Genomic DNA, 20,837 nt, shown 5'->3' with positions numbered 1-20,837 from the left:
TAATGGCTATAGTCTCAAATCTGTGCTTTTCATAACTGGAAGCTCTTATTATATGATTATTTAGTGAAATGTGCTAATTGGGATTAACAAAAAAACATTTTTCATTAGTAAATGACATTATAACTTTTATAAGAGATTCATAAAAAAAATCTCTGACTTATATAACACTTGTTAGAGGCATTTAGTTTGTAATATTAGTCATAAATAAAAGATTAACTTCTATATTATAATTTTTGATTAATAATTTTTTAATGTAAAAGGAAAAATCTAATATTGAGCATGAATCTTGTCCTCATATAATTGTATCTTAAAATTTTTATTGAAAAGTTAATTTTATCATGAAATAATGTTTATCATGTAACTTAAGCTTTTTAAAGAGTCTGCTCTATAAAATTCATCAGTGCACCATCACTAGGTGCATATTTCTTTCTCTCTACTTTCTTTGCTTGATATTATTTCACATGTATTGTCCATATATGAAAAAGTATGAAATACATGTATGTCATTTGCAATAACAAAATAACATCCTGCTCAGTGATATTATCATAACTTGATTTTTCATTTTCCTGTTATTGGGCATTTGGGCTTATTTCCAGTTTCTTTGCTGGTATAGACAGTGCTGCTCCAAATATCTTTGTACAGGTGGGTTTTCCTCTTCTGAGTAACTTGCTTGGATTACATTCTCCAGAGTGGGAACACTGGGCCAAAGACTGTATTCCAACTATCAACTCTCTGATTTTATGGTCTTTTTAATGAATTTTTATAAAACGCCATTACAGTCTAGAATTTCTGGGTGCTAATTTGACAATGCACAGTAATATACAAGAGCATTTATTCTCATTGATGATTCATTATTTGAAAATAAATATTTTGAGGGGGAAAGTATTAATAGTACACTTAATTGTCTCAATTTTGAGTTTTAAAATCATGGTTACCTCTTTCCCAAGCCTTTCTTTATCAGTGTATTTCTTCCTTTGTGGGCTCCGTGGGGACATCCTCACCAGCTACTGGCAGGACCTGGGCATTGCGCCCTGCAGTTGAGGACAAGCGTAGTAGAGTTGTTGGGCCTTTTTCCTTAATCAATTACATTTATTTCATCAAAATTTGGTGGCTTTTTATTGTCTAACATTTTTTACATTTAATTAACAAAACTCCATTAATTTTTTGCACTAAATTTTGAGCTTAATTTTAAAAAACCACTCTTTGGTTCCTAATATCATGAATACTAGATGTTCAGAATAAAATTTTTTAAAAACTTGGCAAGATCCTGGTAACTAACTATGATAATATATAATTTAATAAAAGTCATTTCCTCAGTAACACAGAGCATAATATCCTTGTATCTAAATAAAGTCAGGTAAATTTTAGCTTGAGACATTACATTTACTACCGTGATCATTTTCTTGCTCATGTCTGAGCTTTGATCATGTTCCTTCTGAAAAAACTAATGAATTGGGTAGAAAATCTATAGTTTACTTGGTTTATAGAAGTTATTTTTTAAAAATTAAAAATTTTAAATCTAGGTAAGAAAAGAAAAAGGAAAGTAAATTAAACTTTTAAAAACAATATGCCTTGTATTTAAAAGTAACATTATGTTAACATTTATTCATTATTTTAAGCTGGGAAGCCTTTAACAAGTAAAGAAGAAATCAAAGGGATTCCCTGGGCCTCCTGGACATGTGTGAAAGGTCCTGAAGTGAGTGGAATTTGGCCAAAATACACTGATGTGACTGACATCAATTCAGTGGATGCAAATTATAACAGCTCAGTGCTGGTATCTGGAGATGATTTTGGACTGGTTAAATTATTTAAATTTCCTTGTCTCAAGAAAGGTAAGGCTAAAAGAAATGTTTTATTGAATAAAGAGTAAACCTAGAATTATGTGCAATATAATTAAGGCTTATTTTCTCTGTGTCTATTCCTGAAGGCTATTCATTTTATCTTTATATTTGTTTTTACTCTTCAGTACTTTTAAATAGAATGTGTTATTAATGTCATTTTCTTTGACATTCTAAAATATGTGGTTTTGCAAATTTAAGTCAGAATGTGTTAACAGTTATTACTCACCATTTTGTGATTCATAAGCCTCATGTTTCACATTTTAAACAAGTCATATTATTTATATTTATGTAAATAAGTATTCATAATTTAAATTACTTATATTACATTAAAATACTGTAATTAAAATTATTTTATGCTTCACAACCAATTGTGCTTATACATGGAAATCAAAGCAAATCCTTTTAGACATATTTAAAATAAACCTTGAAAGTGATTGTTCTGATGGTAATATAGTTTGTGAACCTCTTGTCATAGCACTAATTTTGCAAACCAGATTTAAATAACTGAAATTTTTGAGAGAGAAGTTTGTTTCAAAACAGCCCCCTCTGCCCCTTGCATTTTTTTTTTATTGTTGTTAAAATTTTCTCACTTCAAGTTTTGTGACACCTTCAGACTTCGTAGAAAGTGAATTAATCATGTAATAACCCAGCCTTCTTTGTTCAAAAGTTTAGGCAATGTCTATTCACACATTTTTCTGAAACTCTGTGCCTGCACCCTGAGAATCCAATCTTAGGAAAGTGATCAGTAGGGACATGCTGTTGCCTGAAAACTCACCTGAACGATTTTTAGATTAAGCAAGGAAAGGGATTGAAAAACATAATCAAAAAGTCATTTTCAGCTAACTGGCAGTTTTGAAGCAGTGACAGTAATGGTACAAAACTGAATAGCAAAACCACCATCACTTATACTTGACAAAATGACTATCAGTTTAAAATGCCTGAAGGCACAAAATTACCTCAGTGTGCCTAATTCAAACTCTTTTCTTTCTCCCTAATGGGTCTTTTGAATAACAGGGCGTATCTTGTTAGATTGAGTAATAGACCTGCAGAACATACATTAGGCAACCAAAAGGTATCTGGGAATTCAGATTTCGTAAGAAACAGCATTGAGGTCAAAAGCAATATTATTGGTTGCAAGTCCAATACTATTAGTCAGGCCTAGGAATAAAGTTAACTCAGTGAGAGTTAGCATGTTGTATCACCAAGCCTTGTAGTGTCTAGAAAATAGCAATGTCTGTCTTGGGTTTGTTTATTAGAGTGGGGGTGAGGAGGCAGGGAGTGAGTAGTGCTGTGTGTCAATAGAAGGCTCTCTTATATGTAAAACAACCCTGAGGATGATGGCACACGAGACATTTGAATGAGTAAGGAAAGGTTGACAGCCAGAGAGACAGTATGGGGGGAGAGTAATAATACCCACCTCAGCAATCTGCAAAAGTATACATGTACGCATAGCAAATTGACTTGTTCTACTTTTCATGGCGTATGGTTTATAAATCCTGCACTTTCCTTGAAGACATTCAGAATTTTGTGACCTTTATGTGCTAAAACTACTGGTGGAGAAGTTTATAAAAGAGTGTTGTTAATGAGAATGGTAACAGTTGGTAAAACTTGTTTCCCTCTAACCCAGGGAATCAGTGACAAGTATTCCCCCCAATTTTTGAACCTATAAACAGCCAAGTATGAGCAGGGGCTAAGGACTATGAGAAAATGTGGAGACTGAGCAAACATTATAGTTTTCTATATATTGTGATTAAACAGAACTCAAATAATGTTAATGGACACATTACAATTATATGTGTGTAGGATTCTGTTGCACAGTAATAGGCAGAAGTGTTGTTCTGCAGTCAATGAAGTGATTACCTCTACAGGGGGTATTTGAACTTTGAATGTGATAGTTGAACAGATAGCCTTTTCCCCGAGTGAAGAGATTTCACTTTAGAGGGACTGTAACAGGTAGGAGTGCTTCTGAAGGGAAGATGGGGTCCTTCTTGGCCCCTGAAATGGCACCTACTCTTTGGAGTACTAGGCTTCTCATAAGATGGACCCTGCTTATTTCCATGAATGCCTTGATACTGCCGTCTACCAACCATAAACTACAGATACAAATTTAAATAGCTTTTCCATCACATTCACTACCTGGGTGTGTTGCTTACTGAATAAAGCAATCAAGAGGAACAAACTTCATTTTCCATCTCTCTACCAATATGACCCCAAACAATAATTTGTCTCTTTTTCCATGGATTTGTTTTCTGTTTCCCTGTTGCAAAAGACTGCCTGTTTTAGATAAGAATGTGTAAGATATTAATTCTTTAGCACTTATTTTCAGAATCAGTGAAGCAGTAGGCATTATTTGGAACAGGTTAGGATGTATCTTTACCCACAGAGCTTAAATTTTAAGACACATTCTTAGCTTAATCCATACGGGAATAATTGACATATCTTTTGGATCATTTGCCTATTTGTTATGATATATAAGACTGAAAATGATTATTTTCTAATATAGTGAACGATTTTATTCAAACATGAATAGAAATATAATTTTCTTAACCAAAGAATTCTATTTTTTTCACGTTAATAATCTCCTCCTCAAAAATATCTTTTCAGGAGCCAAATTTAGAAAGTATGTGGGCCATTCTGCACACGTCACAAATGTCCGCTGGTCCCACGATTTTCAGTGGGTATTAAGTACAGGAGGAGCTGACCACTCAGTTTTCCAGTGGAGATTTATTCCAGAAGGTGTCAGCAATGGCCTGTTGGAAACTGCACCCCAGGGTAAAACCATTTTTCAAAATTGGTTTATTTATTTTTTTAATTTCAAGAAGGTTCTCTTTTGGAGATAGTCAAGGCAATTTAAAAAATCATTCTTGTAATAAATTTTAAAATAAAAAAAGAACAAGAAAAACTTTTGAGATAAATATGAATCAGTTGGATAGTTTCCTTCAAAGGATTTTGCTTCTGCCAGATACAAGTTGAAGTTTGAAGGTTTATATGAAGAATTAACATTTGAAAAAACATGAGTGCATATGTTTCAGCCTCCTTAGGATGATTGGAACAGTCGTGGGTGAGGCTTTGGGGGTGACAGAGTAATCTTTGTGATTAGAGTTGCCTCCAGAATGAGGCTCAAAGAATTGTCCACAGTTGGGACTAATGTGTTCCAGTTCAATGGGCATGTAGTCTTTTTACTGATTGTGTTGCTAGCAGAAATTATCAGGCAATAAAATGAAAAACTACATGAGGAAATGTTTTCATTGGAAAGGTTCTGCAGTTTTTGACCATGGCAATTACCAGTCAGTCTCTATGAGGATGAAATTGGTGGGCATGTTAAAAGGCTAAACAGGATATTTACTGAACTAAGTGGTTAGGTTTCCTTCTGCTCCTGTCTTCTCTTTGGTAAAACCTTCCCTCTTTTTTTGCCCTTTCTAAGCAAGATTTAAAAACCAAAGATGTATTATACAACAGTGTGAAAATAAGAAAATAAGTGTTCTGTTGGTGAGGGTAGAGGGAGGGGAGTTGTTCTAATCTGTTAATGCTCCTGAAAGGGGATGGTGGTGTGCTGAATTTAACCAAAAGATGAAAGAATCCACATCAAATGAAGTCTTTGGTGTGGTTATTTTTTATTTACTTTGATAGGTTAGAAGAAAGAAAATATTTTAAGTAGAACTTTGAGCTATTTAGTGTTAGAATTTTTCCTTATTTCTGCAGAAGGTGGCTCTGATTCCTACAGCGAAGAATCTGATTCGGATTTATCTGATGTGCCAGAGTTGGACTCTGATATTGAGCAGGAAACTCAAATCAGTTACGATCGCCAGGTCAGTAAGCAGGGAGTCTCAAACAAATGCCTGATAACCCAGGATATCAACCCCTGGATTTGGATATTGAACTAAAAATGGTTGGTACTTAGGCAGAAGGAAAATTGCCTACTTCTTGTCTTTAAATACTAATTAAAAATAATATAATTACCTTATCACAAATCATAGTTTTTTTAAGTGGAAGGTAATAGCAAAATTTCAAAACTGAACCCATGACAATCAGAGTTTTCTGCCTCCCTAGCACCTGAATTTTTAAAAAGGTAGCCTTGAGCTGTGGTAGTTTGTTTGCAGATGAACTGTTATCCCGGTTTCCCTCTTTTAACTCATGGAAACCCTTATCCACTTAACGTAAAAGGCCAAACACACTGCACATTATCTCTTCAGTCAAAAATTATCTTTAGTAGAGAAGTTGGGCAATTACTACAAAACCGGGTCCAATTTTTGTAAGTAGACATTTCATTTTAGCACTGAATGGTGAATGTTTAGGAGAGCAATTCTTCAGAGGAATCTGGACACATAGTACTTTTTTATGGTGATAATTAGAGATTTTGTTTTCTTTCTGGTCATTTAACAAAGGTATGTGAAGCAGATTCTGTACATGAATGTGAAGTGAATAAGATTTCGGATTTCAGACACAGCAACTGTCAGTGTTGCCCATGGAGACTTATTTGATACGCCTATGGCCGCTGCCACGGATCAAGTGTCTCTAAGGGCCAGATCCTTTGCTTTACAGTTACCAAATTCAACTCTACAGTAACCCTAAGAGGTTAAGTAATTTGCCCATGTCCACATTGCCTGTAGTATTAGGATAAGAATGTGGATCCGAGCTCCTCTCCAAAGTGCACATTTATGTACTACTTGGCTTTGCCCCTTAATGAGCTCTGAATTTACCTTTTCTCAGATGATGATATTTTTTTTCCAGCCCTTAGATATCACTCACTGATTCAGTGTTTGAAAAATTAGATTAGTACAAAGGCACTCCAACTGATGGTTTGGGTCAACTGCATGACTAAATCAATTTGACTGAATATTGATCCAATGTGTTATATAACAAAACTAAAGATAAGGATTTGAAAGAAAATTATTAATATGGAAATATCATATAAACACAATACTTTTATACCAAGAGGAAATGGAACTTAAGCAAAATGAATATAGCATTTAGGGAAATAAGAAGAGCTATTTTCTTGAGATATTATTATTTAATAAAATATAGTAAGAGAATGAAGAGGCATAACTATATTGAAATGTGTGCCTGGGACTTATCTGTGCTCCCTGACATCCTACTTTCTAAAACTTTCACCTGTATTACTTGGTTTACATTGTTTATGTTTGATTCCTGAGTTGTTCCTGAGCAGGGATTTTTTATTCTGTTCTTCAGATGGGAATCTGAGGCCCACAGAAGTTATGAGACTTGTTCAAATAAGCAGTTAGAAATGCCAGGGTTAGAATTCAGGGCTGTAAAATGGTTGATGAGCTGATGAAAGCATCATGAATTCAGATGAATAATTATCTTTAGATTGTAAAAGATTAGTTCATTGCATCTATAATATAACAGTAATAAGATATCTTCTGAATTCCTTTTAAAAAAAGATTTCTGGTCAAGTCCTAAACAGGGACTTAATCACAGTATTTCATAGTTTTTTTAAAGCAGTATAGTTTGATCAAATGAACACTTTCCTTTATGAAAATGAAAAATTAATAGATTTATTTCATTTTGAATGTCTTAAATTCATATCTCTTGATAGTATGGCATAAATGCTTGGTACACAAAAGATTAATTTTTATCTACATTTAAGTTAAATTTTGGGAAACGTTCTTTCAGCAGTATGTTTTGGGTTCTAGGTTAGACCAAGAGCTTTGCTTTGCTGTGTATCTCAGAGTCTGATCTGTTATGATGCCTGAGATTATGAAAGGAAGATAATTCCAAGGAGTGATCACCATGATTCATGAGATTCACATTTTGCATATGTCAGAATCATCAAGAGATGTCTTGCCTTAGAATAAATTACAAGAAAATAATTTATTTATACTTGATTATTTCATTTAAAAATTTCCTTTATTTACCAGATAATGTCATATCTTCTGAATATAAATTAAGAAACATATTAGCAAATTAAGAAAAAATTTAAATCCCAATGATTTAAAAGTCATTTCAAGCTTTACTAGAAGAAAATAAGATGTCTCACATCTTCTGTTTTCAATTTTGTTCTTTCCAATGAAACAACTCTTAGTTTTGTTATTCTTTTCTATTGCTTTCCTATCCTCTACTTCATTTATTTCTGTTCTAATCTATTATTTCCTTCCTTCTGCTAAGTTTGAGTTTAATGTGTTCTTTTTCTAGTTTCTTGAGGTATAATGTTGTTTCTCTGAGAGTTTTTTTCCCCTTAATGGATACATTTATAGCTACAGACTTTCCTTTTAGAACTATTTTTGCTGTGTCCCATAAGTTTTGGTATGTTATGTTTCCATTTTCACTTGTCTCAAGTTTTTTTTATTTTAATTTCTGTTTTGATTTCTTCTTTGATCCACGGACTGCCCAGGAGTGTTGTTTAACTTCCATATATTTGTGAATTTTCCAGCTTTCGTTCTGCTGTTGATTTCTAGTTTCATACTATAGATAATTAATGCAATTTCTATCTTCTTGAATATATTGAGACTTGTTTTGTAGCCTAACATATCTGTCTATTCTGGAAAATGTTCTGTGTTTGCTTGAGAAGAATATATTCTGCTGTTGATGGATGGAATGTTCTGTATGTGTCTGATGGGTTATTTGGTCTGTAGTGTTGTTCAAATCTGCTGTTTCCTTATTGATTCTCCACCTGGATCATGTACCATTGTTGAGAGTGGGGTTTTAGAGTCTGTAACTATTATTGTATTGATGTCTATTTCTCCTTTTAATTGTGTTAGTGTGTACTTGTCCTTCATATATTTAGGTGCTCTGATGTTGGGTCCATAAAAATTTACAATTGTTACATTTTCTTGATGACCCCTTTATCATTATATAATTACTTTCTTTCTCTCTTGTGACTATTTTGGCTTCTTATGTTTTCAAAAACTTGATTCCTGGCAATGAAAGATTTCCTGAGAATACCAAGCTATCAATGTTTTTGAAACATGAAGAAAAAAGAGTCTCAACTAAATGTTTCTGTTGTGCTTTAAGGTTTACAAAGAAGATCTACCTCAGCTAAAGCAACAAAGTAAAGAGAAAAACCATGCAGTGCCCTTCCTCAAACGAGAAAAGGCTCCCGAGGACAGCTTGAAACTCCAGTTCATACATGGGTGGGTGGCCTGTCACCAGACTTATCACCAGGCTAAGGAGGTCTGCTCTTCCTGGTGCAATCCCACTGCAGGCTGGCTGTTCTCTACAGTTTGCACTTGCCTATGGTTAATATGTTAACCATGATTTTCTGTCCAGTTTTCTCAGTTGATGTTCTGTTGCCCTCACAGTGTGTGTATCTGGATTTTCCATACTCATGTACTTCTGTGATATATATGTTATTGAGGCTCATTGTTATGTCATTTTCTCCGCCATCTCTGCTTCTTGTATCTCCATATCTCCTACTCTATTTAGGTGGCTCCACCTCGGACAATATTTTATTCAAACATTTTGCTCACGTATTCCCAAAATAATTTTGAATTTTGAAAATCATGAATTGAAAAAATTTTGAATTTTTAAAAATCATTTTAAGTTGACATCTAAAAATGTTCAACATAAGTTTAAATGGCTGTAAAGAATATAATTCTAGTGTTTTATAAATACACGTATCATTCATTTAGGTGGACCCAGTGGAAACTAAATGCCATAAATATTTGATTCCTACTATTACTGATTTTAAAAATACATAAACTTGTATTTCTATTCTACTTCTCCCACAGAATTTTACCCTAATGTAATATTTTTATGCTTGAAAGTTTTTTGCTGGTCATCCAACCATACCTTCTGCAAGGGAAAAAAAATCTGTAAGTTCAACTTGAATTTAATTCCCTGTGACCTTAAGTCTCAGCCTGTCCAGTAAGGCATCTACTTTTAGCCACTGAGCACTTGAAATGTGGCTAGTCTAAATTGATTTGTGCTGTATGTGTGAAATACACACTGGATTTTGAAAACTCATAATGGAAAAAAGAATGTAATATATCTCAATTAAATGTTTAATATTTCTTACATGTGGACATAATATTTTAGGCATGCCTGGTTAATTGTTAAAATAAATTTCATCTGTTTCTTTTTATTTTTTCTTAATATGACAGTGACAAAATTTTCCATTACCTATGTGGTTCATGTAACATTTCTACTGGGCAGTGCTATTCCAAGTGTTAACAGTTTTTTGCTGGGTTGAATTATTGATGCAGCTATTAGTACACAGCTGACCAAATCAACAGAAATATAGTATGAATTCTGATAAAAGCTATTAAACATAGGAAATTTTTTTGGAAAAATTCTTTTAATATAGAATTTTTCAACAACTTCAGACATATGTGCATATATATTACTTATTTCTAGAATGTGTCAGAGTTTAGCATTGAGTATATTCCCATTTTTCATTTTTTAATAGGTGCAAGCATGAGAAAGCTCACTCATGTAAATAGGTAATACTGGAAGCAGTTTTATCATAGTGATATTATTGAATTATTTAAGCTCCTCTTGAGTTATAAGCCAAAAATATTTAATTTTGATATATCACACAAAAATTTGGTTTAATGGTCTTATCTTATGACAGTTCAACTAAATCACTCTTTTGTGATTTTGTTAAAAGCAAAGAATTGAAAATTACTTGACTTGCAAAAGGATCTCTTACCCCAGTTGTTGGAGTGGTTCATTTTCAACATCCACAGCATATTTGTTTTGGCATCCCTGGAAAGTTCAATACTCCAGGACAATGCACCCTAGTAAGAGTCCAGATGGGTGAGGGAATGACTTGCCACTGTGGGAGGAAGGTGACTGTGAAGAGGGAGTGAAAAAGGAAACATGCCCCTCATCACAGGTATGGTCTTAGCCTGGTCAGTTTTAAAGGAAGAGCACATACAGTAGTTGAGGGTCTGGAAGCAGATTCTGTTAAAATTTTCAGTGTCCATTTATCCCTTAGAAAGTTGTCATGTGATCTCAAAGGTCCTCATACCCTCATTGAAGATCACTGTCCTAGACAACTATTGAGACACCTGCAGCTCTACTTGTGCATGTCCATATCAGCATGTTAGCTTCCACTTCTGACAACTCCTGCTCTGTTCATTTACTGTTTATTCAACTATTGTCTATTTCTTGGACCTGTGTTTCAGTTACAGAGGCTACGACTGTAGAAACAATCTGTTCTACACACAAACTGGAGAAGTGGTCTATCACATTGCTGCAGTTGCTGTTGTGTACAACAGGCAACAACACTCCCAGAGGCTGTATCTGGGGCATGATGATGACATACTCAGCCTGACCATCCATCCAGTGAAGGACTATGTGGCCACCGGGCAGGTAGATAATCCTCCTCTAAGATGGCAGTCTTGCCAGACATAAAGAGGATTTAATTTTGAATGCAGTTCACATATTAGAAGTTCAAGAAATACTTGGTAGAAATAAATATCAGGAAGGAAGCAGAAGATTCAGCAAGTGCTGAATTATTTCATGACAGTGGGAGAATCAACCAGTACTTGCTAGCATTGTTGGGAAGCATCTGAGGGATTCTCATCCCAACATGATGAGATCTATGAATAGGATTAGCTAAAAGAATGTAAATTCCATGAATGCACAATCTTAATGTATTTTCCACATCACTGTATGCCCAACAGCTGGTATATCCTAGGTACTCAATTAATGTTTATTAAATGAACCATCTTTTACTACAAGTGTATTATCTAGTGTAGAGTTACTTCTGTAAAACCTAAAGCCATGTGGGAACTTTGGCTAATTTATTATTTTATGTTTTTGCTGTTCAAAAAACTAAGTTTTATTGGAACAACTTTGGAATGCCTAAACTTCGGCTTGAGACTCTAATTGAAAAGCTTTTCAAAATGCAGCCTTCTATTCAGTCATTTTATGTGGGGAAGGAAGATCCCTGAGGCGATACCATACCACACTCTCTACTGTAATTGGTGGGAGGCAAACCAGTGACAAACCAGTATGCCAATTGCCACCCAGGGGTAACTGGGCCTCCAGGGTGGGAGTTGGCCAGATTCCACTCAGTTATGTCAGTGGTTTTATGCCCATTTTCCCTTTTAGAGATATCACACCCAACAGGGTTTTTTCCTATGTATTATATGTTTACTATTATAATTGTAACTATAATTATTTATATAATAATTATTTATTACTTCAATTTTCTCTATTCTTGGGAATTAGTGTAATAAAAGTTCATATCCCCTCCACCATAATGACAGAGTTAAGTCATGAAACTGTCGTTTCCTAGGGGAAGAAGCAGAGCCAGACTTTCTTGGGTGAGTAAAACAATTGAGATGGGTAAAAGAACTCAGGATAGTGCAATTCACAGTTGACTTCCTTGACCAAGAAGTGGAGTCTTGTGTGGAGTTGAGAGGGCAGGGAAGGGAAAGACAGAACTAACTAACTAACAAAGACAAACCACAGTGGATATTTGAAGTAGAGCTTTAAAAATCCCTTAGCTGGGAGTCAGGTACCAGGTTAGGCTCTACTGGCACCCAATTTGATGCCAGAACAAACCTCCTGGACTTTTCTTGTCTCATTTTCGTCATGTAGAAAATAATAGAGTTGGGCTAGATAATTTCTGAGGATCTTCCTATTCTGCAAATGTTTTTTGATTTCTGAGCAGCATTTGACCTCTAAGGAACAAAGTCATTCTCATTATAATTTAGGAGTAGTTAACAATACTCATGCTGTTGTTTAAGGTTGGAAGAGATGCTGCTGTTCATGTGTGGGACACACAAACTTTGAAATGTATGTCGCTTTTGAAAGGACAACATCAGAGAGGAGTATGTGCGCTGGATTTCTCAGGTAAGCATGTTTTCCACTGGAGTCACTGACAGACAGATCTACATTTACTTAGGAATCTTTTTTAACATCCTCCTAATTTAATTGAGTTCTGTTTGTAATGAGGCTTTAAGTAATCTGTACATCAGTTAACTGATCTTAGACTGAAAATCAGATATTTGAATACCTCATAAAAGAATGTGGCATTTTGATTGATTACACTGTCCTTTCCTTGTCTTCCTCAGTTACTACCCAGCTCTCATACCATGTACTGCATTTGCTTCAGTGATTTGAAATTAGAGCAACTGTTGCTGTTGAAAGACTTAGTTGCAAATGTCTGGCAGTGACTCCAAACATCAATTTCATCTTTCCAAATAAGTGGAAGCTCAGCACTTGTGACTTAAGATGTAAAGAATTAGAGGGAGGGCTGCAAATTCTCTGCAAAGGGCCACTGTACAAACACTGATGTTTTATAAATAAGTTTCATACTGAAAAAATAGAACTTAAGTTTCTATCACCTTAATTTAAAATTTGAACGCAGTACCACTAGAATACTAACTGATAAATAGAATTTTCTTTAGGGTAAGTTCATTTCTTTAAGCTTGAATTGGGAAATGAGGACACAAAAGATATTTTTACTAGACATTTTTAATAATTCCAATTGTAGAAATTAGATCAGTGAAAAAATTCTAAACTTTCTGCAGAAAAATGATTCTTTATTTTTTCTAAATTCCATTCAACTGTTTAATATGTACAAGATATATAATATTAGTCATGAAGTTCCATGACTCCACAACTGTAATCTCTCTCACATGTCCCTCCCTCTCTACTCTCCTTATTTAAGCTCCAACTCGCTGTCATCTGTGTCATAATAGTAATGCTGGTCACTGATTCCATCCTCTCTTTGTCTAGTTCATTCTACTCACTTCTGGAGTTTTCTTGAAGCATAGTGACATTGTCACTACATGGAATCCCCATAGTTGGCTAACTCAAGGCAGGGCCCTTGGTTGGGCATTCATGGCCTCCCATGATCTGGCCTCAACCTTGCTTTGCAGTGTGTTCACCTACTAGCCCATTCTTGCTCTACATCTACCTAATAGTAGGACCTAAATGTCCTCTGTCCTTTTTGCCTGTGTTGCTTTGCTCATTTTGCTCCCATGTGTCTGTTGAAATTCTTCCATACTTTTAAGACCATGCTGAAAGTTTTCTCTTCTATCCTTACGGGTTGAAATACCTGTCCCTTCACGCACTGTTGTCATTGCTCTTGCCTTATCTGTTAGAGTCCATGTAATATGGTAGAAATTGTGTCAACCTTCCCTCTGCCCGTCTAAAACACAGTAAACTACTTGGGTAGCAGAGCCCATCTTGCTGACCCCATTGTACAGGTTGTAGTGCTGTGGACATGGAAGATACACCAAAAGTGTAAATGAATGAGATTTTGCTTAAATGTAGCTCGTCTTGCCTTTCACTATTGCTACCAGAAAATGACATTGTCAACTAAGTTAAGGTGAAAATTACCTCTACTTACTCTCTGATCAATAGCATGGTAATTTTTTTATTTTGTGATATGGACATTCTCACACACTGTAAACTAATATCCAAATCTGAGTTGTTATATTAATGTTAGAAGTTATTCAGTACTGTTTATAGTTATTGAATTAGTAAATATCAAGGCCAAACAGTTCATACTGTATACTGGTGGGCATGTGAGGTGGAGAAAGCATAAATATCGAGGGAGAGGAAATTGCTCAGCATACCACCTGCCAGTTGCAAGCCCAGATAATACACCCAATAAAGAGTGAATACAAACTCCTAAACTTCCACAGTTTGATGGGCATACCGTTTAAAAATAGGTGGGCCATGTGTACTTGATACAGCAGTAAAATATAAAAGGAAATCATAATTTGAGTTAAAATATGATTCTGCTCCAAAAAGGTGAATGAATTTCTTCTGCCCTTTTTTATAGCTCCATTCCTCAATGACTAAACTGCCTATTTCCTAAAATTAACTTTGCTAACAGATACATTTGAGTATACTTAATATAAAAATTATACTAATAAATATGCTATAGAAGAGGGTAAGACATCCATTACAGTTGTAAAAATAAAAGTGTACTAGATTATGGAGAATTTAATATTCATTTTTTTAATGACATTGAAAATTGGCTCAATAATTCTAGTACAGTTTGACACCATACAATAAAAGCTATAATTGAAAATGACAACTGTGTGAACTATACGTATTTCATATACATTTCTAGGTATCAAATGAAAGAGAAAAAAATCGAACTCAAAATAGCATCTATTGATGCTATTCTATTTAAATGGAAAATGTATGTATGTGTATTAACATGTAAACAGTGTAGCAGGAAATTTAAAATAATATAGTCAGGTCTTTTTTATAGACTTAAGTTTTTGGATTTTAAATTTAGAAAAATCTAAAAAACTGATGTTACTTAAATACCTTTAGAGAAGGGATTAGAGGAAAGTTGATCAAAGACATTAATTATGAGTTAGTAGCAACAAGCTGGTACCAATAACTTGATCTACGCATTTCTGAGAGCGCACATCTCTTCTGGATTTAGTAGTTTTATAGAAGAAAGATCAAGAAATTAAGTGAACTTAGAAATCTTTCTCTTGTAATCTAGTACCTCACATCATTTTGGGATAGAGAAACCAGAATACTCTAGGAAAAGTTTGAGAAGCTGATTCTGTCACTGCTTCTAATTCTTTTTTTCTGGGCAAATAAGTATCCAGATAAGAAATATTATCTTCATAAAAAGGATATTTCAGTTTTAATAATACATTCTTCATTCCCCAGGTAATAATCACTGGGAAGAGCCCATTTATTCAGCAAATGTATTATTTTTGATTGTGGAAAACTACATTTTTGTCTCAGAGTTTAATACAACTTAAATGCAGAAAGGAAGCTACTTGGTAGTTTTGGAAAGCACTAATATTAAGGACTATAGAGGAAGAACTTTCACTATATCTATTTTGCTTGATTCAACTGCTATAAGTACTTACATGTAGATGAATTGTGGTTGATTGTTCTTTGTGGTCTTTATGGTGCTTCCTGAAGGTTTGGGCTGAGGCCACTTTGGTTTAATTTATTTTGGTAATATTTGTGTTATAATGATATAATTTTAGCCTTTGTTTTATATATTTGCCTTGATTTTTATTTATGTTTTTGTAATTTTATTGAATTATAGTTTATATACAATATTATATTGGTTTCAGGTGAACTTAGTGATTCACCAATTATATGCATTATTAAATGCTCACCATAAGTGTAGTTACCACCTGTCACCAAAGATATTACAATATTATTAGCCTTTTATTCCCTATGCTATACTTCAGTCCCTGTGACTAAATTATTTTATAATTTGGAGTTTGTATCTCTTTATCCCCTTCACCTGTTTCAGCTGTTCCCACCCTTACCATGGTAACCAACTGTCCTTTCTCTGTGTTTATGAGTATATTTCTGTTTTGTTTGTTCATTTGTTGTATTTTTCAGATTCCACATATAGGTTAAACCATAAAGTACTTATCTTTTCCTGACTGACTTATTTCACTTAGCGTAATACCCCCTTGGTCCATCCATGTTGTTGCAAATGGCAAGATTTCTTTCTTCTTTTATGGCTGAATAATATTCCATCATGTATATGTACCACATCTTCTTTATCCATTCATCTATTGATGGATAGTTGCTTCCATATCTTGGCTACTGTAAATAATGCTGCAATAAACACAGGGGTGCCTATATATTTTTTGAGTTAATAATTTTATTTTCTTTGGGTAGATTCCCAAAAGTGGAATTGCTGAGTAGTATGATATTTCTATTTTTAGTTTTTTTAAGAAACCTCCATACTACTTTTCATAGTGACTACACCAATTTACAATTGTACCAGCAGTATATGAGTGTTCCCTTTTCTTCACATCCTGGCCAACACTTGTTATTTCTTGTCTGTTGATATTAGCTATTCTGACTAGTGTGAGATGATACCTCACTATAGTATTGTTTGTATTTACCTGATGATTAATGGTGTTGAGCATCTTTTCATGTGTCTGTTGGCCATCTGTATGTCTTCTTTGGAAAAATATCTATTCAGGTCCTCTGCCCAGTTTTTATTTGAATTATTTATTTTTTGGAGTTGAGTTATACAAGTTCTTTATATATGTTGGATATTAACCCCTTTGTGCTTACATTAACCCCTTTGTGGATATATCAGTTGCAAATATATTCTCCCATATGGTAGGTTGCCTTTTCATTTTGTTGGTTTCCTTTGCTGTGCAGTAACTTTTTGGTTTGATGTAGCCCCACTTGTTTATTTTTGTTTTTGTTTTCCTTGCCTGGGAAGACAGCCAGAAAAAATTTCTAATGACAATGTTCAAGAATGCCCTGCCTGTTTTCTTCTATGAATTTTATGGTTTCAGGTCTTATATTTAGATATTTAATCCATTTTGAATTTATTTTTGTATATGGTGTAAGACAATGATCCAGTTTCATTCTTTTGGACATAGTTGTCCAGTGTTCCCAAGACAATTTAATGAAGAGACTGTCTTTTCCCTATTGTGTAGTCTTTTCTCTTTTGTCATATAGTCATGGGTTTATTTCTGGGCACTCTATTCTGTTCCATTAGTCTATGTATCTGTTCCTTTGGTAGTGCCATACTCTTTTGATTACTATAACTTTGTAATACAGGTTGAAATCAGGGAGTGTGATCCCTCCAGCTTTATTTTTCTCAAGATTGTTTAGGCTATTTGGGCCTTTTGTGGTTCCATTCAAATTTTAGGATTATTTGTTCTAGTTCAGTGAAAAAATGCCATGGTGTTTTGATAGGGATTGCATTGAATCTGCAGTTGCTTTGAGCATATGGCCATTTTAACAATATTACTTCTTCCCATCCATGAGCAGAGAAAAACTTTCCTTTTATTTGTGTTGTTATCAATGTCTTACAGTTTTTGAGGTACAGGTCTTTTACCTCCTTAGTTAGATTTATTCCTAGGTATTTTATTTTTGATGAAATTGTAAATGGGATTGTGTTCTTGATTTATCTGTTACTTCATTATTTATATATAGGAATGAAAAAGGTTTCTGTCCATTGATTTTTCTATCCTATTAATTTACTGATTTCATTTATTCTAATAATTTTTTGGTGGAGTCTTTAGGGTCTTCAATATTTAGTATCATGTCATCTGCAAATAGTGACAGTTGTGCTTTTTCCTTACCAATTTGGGTGCCTTTATTTCTTTTTCTTTTCTGATTGCTGTGGTTAGAATTTCTAGGACTATGTTGAATAAAAATGGTGAGAGTGGGCATCCTAGTCTGGATCCTGATCTTAGAGGAAATTTTCACCTCACTTTCAGCTTTTCACCATTGAGTATGATGTTAGCTGTGGGATTTTCATATAAGGCCTTTATTATGTTGAGGTATCTGCCATCTATACCCACTTTGTTGAGAACTTTTATAATAAATGGATGTTGAACTTTGTCAAATGCTCTTTCAGCAACTACTGAGATGATCATATGGTTTTTATCCTTCCTACAATTTATGTGGTATATATAACATTGATTGATTTACAGATAACCATTCTAGCATCCCTAGGATAATTCCTATCTGATTTCTATGAGTGACCTTTTTTAAAATTAAGGTATCATTGATATACAATCTTATGAAGATTTCACATGAGCAACATTGTGGTTACTACATTCACCCATATTATCAAGTTCCCCCACCACACCTCATGTAGTCACTGTCCATCAGCATAGTAAGATGCTGTAGAGTCAATACTTGACTTCTCTGTGCTATTCTGCCTTCCCCATGACCTACCTATATTGTGAATGCTCCTTAAACCCCTTCTTCCTCCCTCCACACCAACCTTGCCCACCCCCTTCCATTTGGTAACCACTAGTCCCACCTTGGAGTCTGTGAGTCTGCTGCTGTTTTGTTCCTTCAGTTTTGCTTCATTGTGGTACTCTACAAATGAGTGAAATAATTTACTACTTGTCTTTCTCCACGTGGCATATTTCACTGAGCATAATACCCTCTAGCTCCATCCATGTTGTTGCAAATGGTAGGATTTATTTTCTTCTGTGGCTGATTAACATTCCATTGCATATATGTACCACATATTCTTTATCTATTCATCTGCTGATGGACACTTAGGTTGCTTCCATATCCTGGCTATTGTAAATAATGCTGTGATTAGGGGTGCATATGTCTTTTTGAATATGAGACCTTGTTTTCCACAGGTAGATTCCTAGGAGTGGAATTTTTGGGTCAAATGGTATCTCTACTTTTTAGTTTTTTGAGGAACCTCCGTTTGCTTCCCACAATGGTTGAACTGATTTACCTTCCCACCAACAGGGTAGGAGGGTTCTCTTTCTCTGTATCCTTGCCAGTATTTGTTGTTCCTACTCTTTTTGATGTTGGCCATCCTAACTGGTGTGAGGTTATATCTCATTGTGGTTTTAATTTGCATTTCCTTGATTATTAGCATTGTGTAGCATTTTTTCATGTGTCTGTTGGCCATCTGAATTCTTTCTTTGGAGAAGTGTCTGTTCAGATCCTCTGCCCATTTTTTAATGAAGTTATATGCTTTTTGGGTGTTGAGGCATGTGAGCTCTTTATATATTTTGGATGTTAATCCCTTATCAGATATGTCATTTATGAATATATTCTCCCATATTGTAGGATGCCTTTTTGTACTACTGATGGTATCCTTTGCTGTACAGAAACTTTTTAGTTTGGTGTAGTCTCATTTGTTCATTTTTGCTTTTGTTTCCCTTGCCCAAAGAGATATATTCAGGAAAAAGTTGCTCATGTTTTTATTCAAGAGATTTTTGCCTATGTTTTCTTCTAAGGGTTTTATGGTTTCATGACACACATTCAGGTCTTTGATCCATTTCAAGTTTACTTTGTATGGAGTTAGACAATAATCCAGTTTCAGTCTCTTGCATGTAGCTGTCCAGTTTTGCCAACACCAGTTGTTGAAGAGGCTCTCCTTTCCCCATTGTATATCCATGGATCATTTATTGTATATTAGTTGACCATATATGCTTGGGTTTATATCTGGGCTCTCTATTCTTTTCCATTGATCTATGGGTCTCTTTTTGTGCCAGTAAAAAATTATCTTGATTACTGTGGCTTTGTAGTAGAGCTTGAAATCAGGGAGCATAATCCCCCCAGCTTTATTTTTCCTTCTCAGGATTGCTTTGGCTATTCAGAGCCTTTTGTATTTCCATATGAATTTTAGAACTATTTGTTCTAGTTCATTGAAGAATGCTGTTGATTTTGATAGGAATTGCATTGAATCTGTAGATTGCTTTAGGCAGGATGGCCATTTTGACAATATTAATTCTTTCTGTCCATGAGCATAGGATGTGTTTTCCATTTTTTGATATCTTTTTAATTTGTCTCCTGAGTGTCTTGCAGTTTTCAGTGTATATGTCTTTCACTTCCTTGGTTGGGTTTACTCCTAGGTATTTTATTCATTTTGATGCAATTGCAAATCAATTGTTTTCCTAATTTCTCTTTCTGCTAGTTCATTGTTAGTATATAGGAATACCACAGATTTCTGTGTATTAATTTTGTATCCTGCAACTTTGCTGAATTCAGTTATTAGTTCTAGTAGTTTTGGGATGGATTCTTTAGGGTTTTTTTGTACAATATCATGTCATCTGCAAACAGTGACAGTTTAACCTCTTCCTTACCATCTGTATGCCTTTTATTTCTTTGTGTTGTCTGACTGCTGTTACTATGACCTCCAGAACTATGTTGAATAAAAGTGGGGAGAGTGGGCCTCCTCATGTTGTTCCTAATCTTAGAGGAAAAGCTTTCAGCTTTTCACTGTTAAGTATGATGTTGACTGTGGGTTTGTCATATGTGGCCTTTATTATGTTGAGGTACTTGCCCTGTATACCCATTTTGTTGAGAGTTTTTATGATGAATGGGTGAATTTTGTCAAATCTTTTTCAACATCTATGGAGATGATCATGTGATTTTTGTTCTTTTGTTGTTATGGCGTTTGATGTTGATGGATTTTTGAATGTTGTACCATCCTTGCATCCCAGGAATAAATCCCACTTGATCATGATGGAAGATCTTTTTGATGTATTTTTGTACTTGGTTTGCTAATATTTTGTGGAGTATTTTGCATCTATTGTCATCAGGGATATTGCTCTGTAATTTTCCTGTAATTGGTCTGTGTTAGAGTGATGCTGGCTTCATAGAATGAGTTTGGAAGTATTCTCT

At 34.4% G+C, this 20,837-nt stretch overlaps 1 protein-coding gene across 11 annotated transcripts in view; it reads left to right on the top strand.

Moving 5' to 3' along the window:
• The window catches only part of EML6 (EMAP like 6), a 309,966-nt gene that overhangs the window by 154,095 nt on the left and 135,034 nt on the right, over positions 1–20,837 (top strand). For all 11 annotated transcript variants that reach the window (XR_012121243.1, XR_012121246.1, XR_012121255.1 and 8 more), the window contains 6 exons: positions 1,620–1,832; positions 4,446–4,613; positions 5,544–5,650; positions 8,814–8,932; positions 10,928–11,114; positions 12,500–12,605. Coding sequence is in view for 7 of the 11 variants with exons in the window: in XM_073213154.1 (XP_073069255.1) it covers positions 1,620–1,832; positions 4,446–4,613; positions 5,544–5,650; positions 8,814–8,932; positions 10,928–11,114; positions 12,500–12,605 (900 nt within the window). In the remaining 4 variants the exon portion in view is untranslated. The remainder of the gene's footprint in view (positions 1–1,619; positions 1,833–4,445; positions 4,614–5,543; positions 5,651–8,813; positions 8,933–10,927; positions 11,115–12,499; positions 12,606–20,837) is intronic.

This window comes from Manis javanica, chromosome 1 (assembly GCF_040802235.1).
Source record: "Manis javanica isolate MJ-LG chromosome 1, MJ_LKY, whole genome shotgun sequence".
In the NCBI taxonomy this organism is placed as follows: Eukaryota; Metazoa; Chordata; class Mammalia; order Pholidota; family Manidae; genus Manis; species Manis javanica.
The sequence above is the reverse complement of the archived record's forward strand: the minus strand, read 5'-3'. Positions and strand labels throughout refer to the sequence as shown.